At 41.8% G+C, this 2,474-nt stretch overlaps 1 protein-coding gene across 1 annotated transcript in view; it reads right to left on the bottom strand.

Annotated features, from left to right (window-relative positions):
- Window positions 1–170: 170 nt before the first annotated feature.
- Window positions 171–2,474, bottom strand: part of SARC_06442 (hypothetical protein) — a gene marked incomplete at both ends in the record, with an annotated part of 4,888 nt that continues 2,584 nt past the window's right edge. The window contains 5 exons of the mRNA XM_014299657.1: window positions 171–302; window positions 389–453; window positions 1,185–1,305; window positions 1,881–1,961; window positions 2,288–2,449. Coding sequence (XP_014155132.1) covers window positions 171–302; window positions 389–453; window positions 1,185–1,305; window positions 1,881–1,961; window positions 2,288–2,449 — 561 coding nt within the window. The remainder of the gene's footprint in view (window positions 303–388; window positions 454–1,184; window positions 1,306–1,880; window positions 1,962–2,287; window positions 2,450–2,474) is intronic.

The following is a 2,474-nucleotide window of genomic DNA, read 5'->3' on the forward strand; positions in this document are numbered from 1 at the left end:
GTATGTGTATGTGTGTGTATATGTATGTGTATGTGTATGTGTATGTGTATGTGTATGTGTATGTGTATATGTATGTGTATGTGTATGTGTATGTGTATGTGTATGTGTATGTGTATGTGTATCTACATTTGTATCTGCAGTTGTGTTTACAGCACCTGAATATATATAGGTCAATGTGTACGTTTCGTATGTGTAAGTGTGCACCTGATGTTACGCTTCCCATGCCGCAGTGATGCAAAACCCTTAAACCCTAAGACCCTAAACCCAAAAACCATAGGTGATGCGTGTGAGCACATGGTCTTCTGCAGATAAGGAGAGCGTAGCCTTTCTGGTTAATCCCATTGAGCTTGAGATGAAACCCTAAAACCCTCAAACCCAAAACACATACCGTTTCTTCTGAGTTGGATGTCACGCCCAGAGAGTTGAAGATACTGCCTTCGGCTGGGTTCGCCGCTGTTGTATAGGTACAATGAGAGAAGTAAGATAAGTAAGTATAAGTATAAGTTTAAGTATAAGTGAGATAAGTTTCAGTACAAGTACAGGTAGAAGTAAGGTAAGTGTAAGTATAAGTATACGTATAAGTATAAGTACAAGTAAGGTGAGTATAAGTACAAGTATAAGTATAGGTAAGGTGAGTATAAGTACAAGAACAAGTAGAAGTAAGGTAAGTATAAGTATTAGTATAAGTATAAGGATAAGGATAAGGATAAGGATAAGTAGAAGTAGAAGTAGAAGTATAACTACAAGTACAAGTACAAGTACAGGTAAAACCCCTAAACCCTACAAAACTCAGTTATGTATAAGTGTATGCAAATGATAAGATGACAAAGGACATCCCCAGAAGAGGTGGGCAAAGTAAACCTCAATAACCGCTATATATACCTGATACGCACTGGAACAAACAGCACATGCACCTACATACAACACATAACACATGCACCTACAAACAACACACAACACATGCACCTCCATACAACACACAACACATGCACCTACATACAACACACAACACATGCACCTACATACAACACACAACACATGCACCTACATACAACATACAACACATGCACCTACATACAACACACAACATATGCGCCTACATACAACACACAACACATGCACCTACATACAACACACAACACATTCACCTACATACAACACACAACACAACAGACAACGGCTACCTGAGGCAAGAGTGTCGGCTGCTAGATCCTTCTGCCGCAACACACTCTGCGCGCGTGTCTTGTAGTTCTCGAATTCGATAGTGGTTTCTTTCAGTTGTTGTTTTATCTTCTCCAGATTGTCCTGCTCGACCCAAATTAATTATATAGGAAAACCGCATTGTCAACATTCAGGTCCAAATTTGAAACAGGAAGGTGCGCGTGAAATGTCCGGTTCCCAAATCAAAGGGGAGGATCGAGTCCATCACAAACGATGCAGATGTAAGAAACCTGAGTTTTGGATCCCACAAGGTTCAAATAAAGTTCAAAATACCTAATTCGCTGAAGGAGTTGATGGAGAACCAGTCATATACAGCTACCAATTCTTGTGAGGTGTAGACGTATGCGTATAAACGATATACGACCGCCACCCAAGCAAGGCATTCCCCGAAACCCACCCAACGGGAAAAGACATCAACCCCCCCGAAACATACACACACATGCACACACATGCGCATACATTTACACACATTTACACACATACACACACATGCACGACACAATCCAACCCAACACAACACAACACAACACAACACAACACAACACAACACAACACAACACAACACAACACAACACAACACAACACAACACAACACAACACAACACAACACAACACAACACAACATAGAAAAATAAAATATAACATAACAGAGCACACACCAAGGTGGCGCGATCATTGTCTTCTGCTTCACGGCGTTGGCGTTTGATGGTTTCGTTTAATATTTCGCATCTGTTGTTAATCTGAATGGCGAATGTGACAGAATGATTCCCAAAGACGTTAGTCGTTAAACACCACACGTTACATGGCAAACGTCAGTTCTGGTACAAGCGAGGCAATGAAGAGGCTAGATGGTAGACGTTAAACGGTAAACGATATACAAAAGTTCTGATATAAGCGAAGCGGTTAAGTATTTGTAGCGCATAGGCAGAGGTTTTGTATACACGAGTCTATGCAAATGTGTACACACACGCATTAAATATTGCCTCACACCTGTCCTTTGCATGACACACACACACGTCTGCACAACCTCTAAAACCCCTAAAATCTTAAAACCCTAAAACTCTACCTTTGCATGGTCCGCCAGAGCCTGGGCAAGATCCAGCTTCAGGTCGTCGAGTGCTGTTTGCAGAGTGTTGACTGTATCCAAGTGCTGTTGCTCTCGGTCGGCCGTCTGTTTGGCTTTTTCTCTCTCTTCGACTGTTTCTGCTCGAGACTGCTTGACCAAGGCCTGCAGAGTATCACAGGAACAGCAG

Source organism: Sphaeroforma arctica (assembly GCF_001186125.1).
Source record: "Sphaeroforma arctica JP610 unplaced genomic scaffold supercont1.459, whole genome shotgun sequence".
Lineage (NCBI taxonomy): Eukaryota > Ichthyosporea > Ichthyophonida > Sphaeroforma > Sphaeroforma arctica.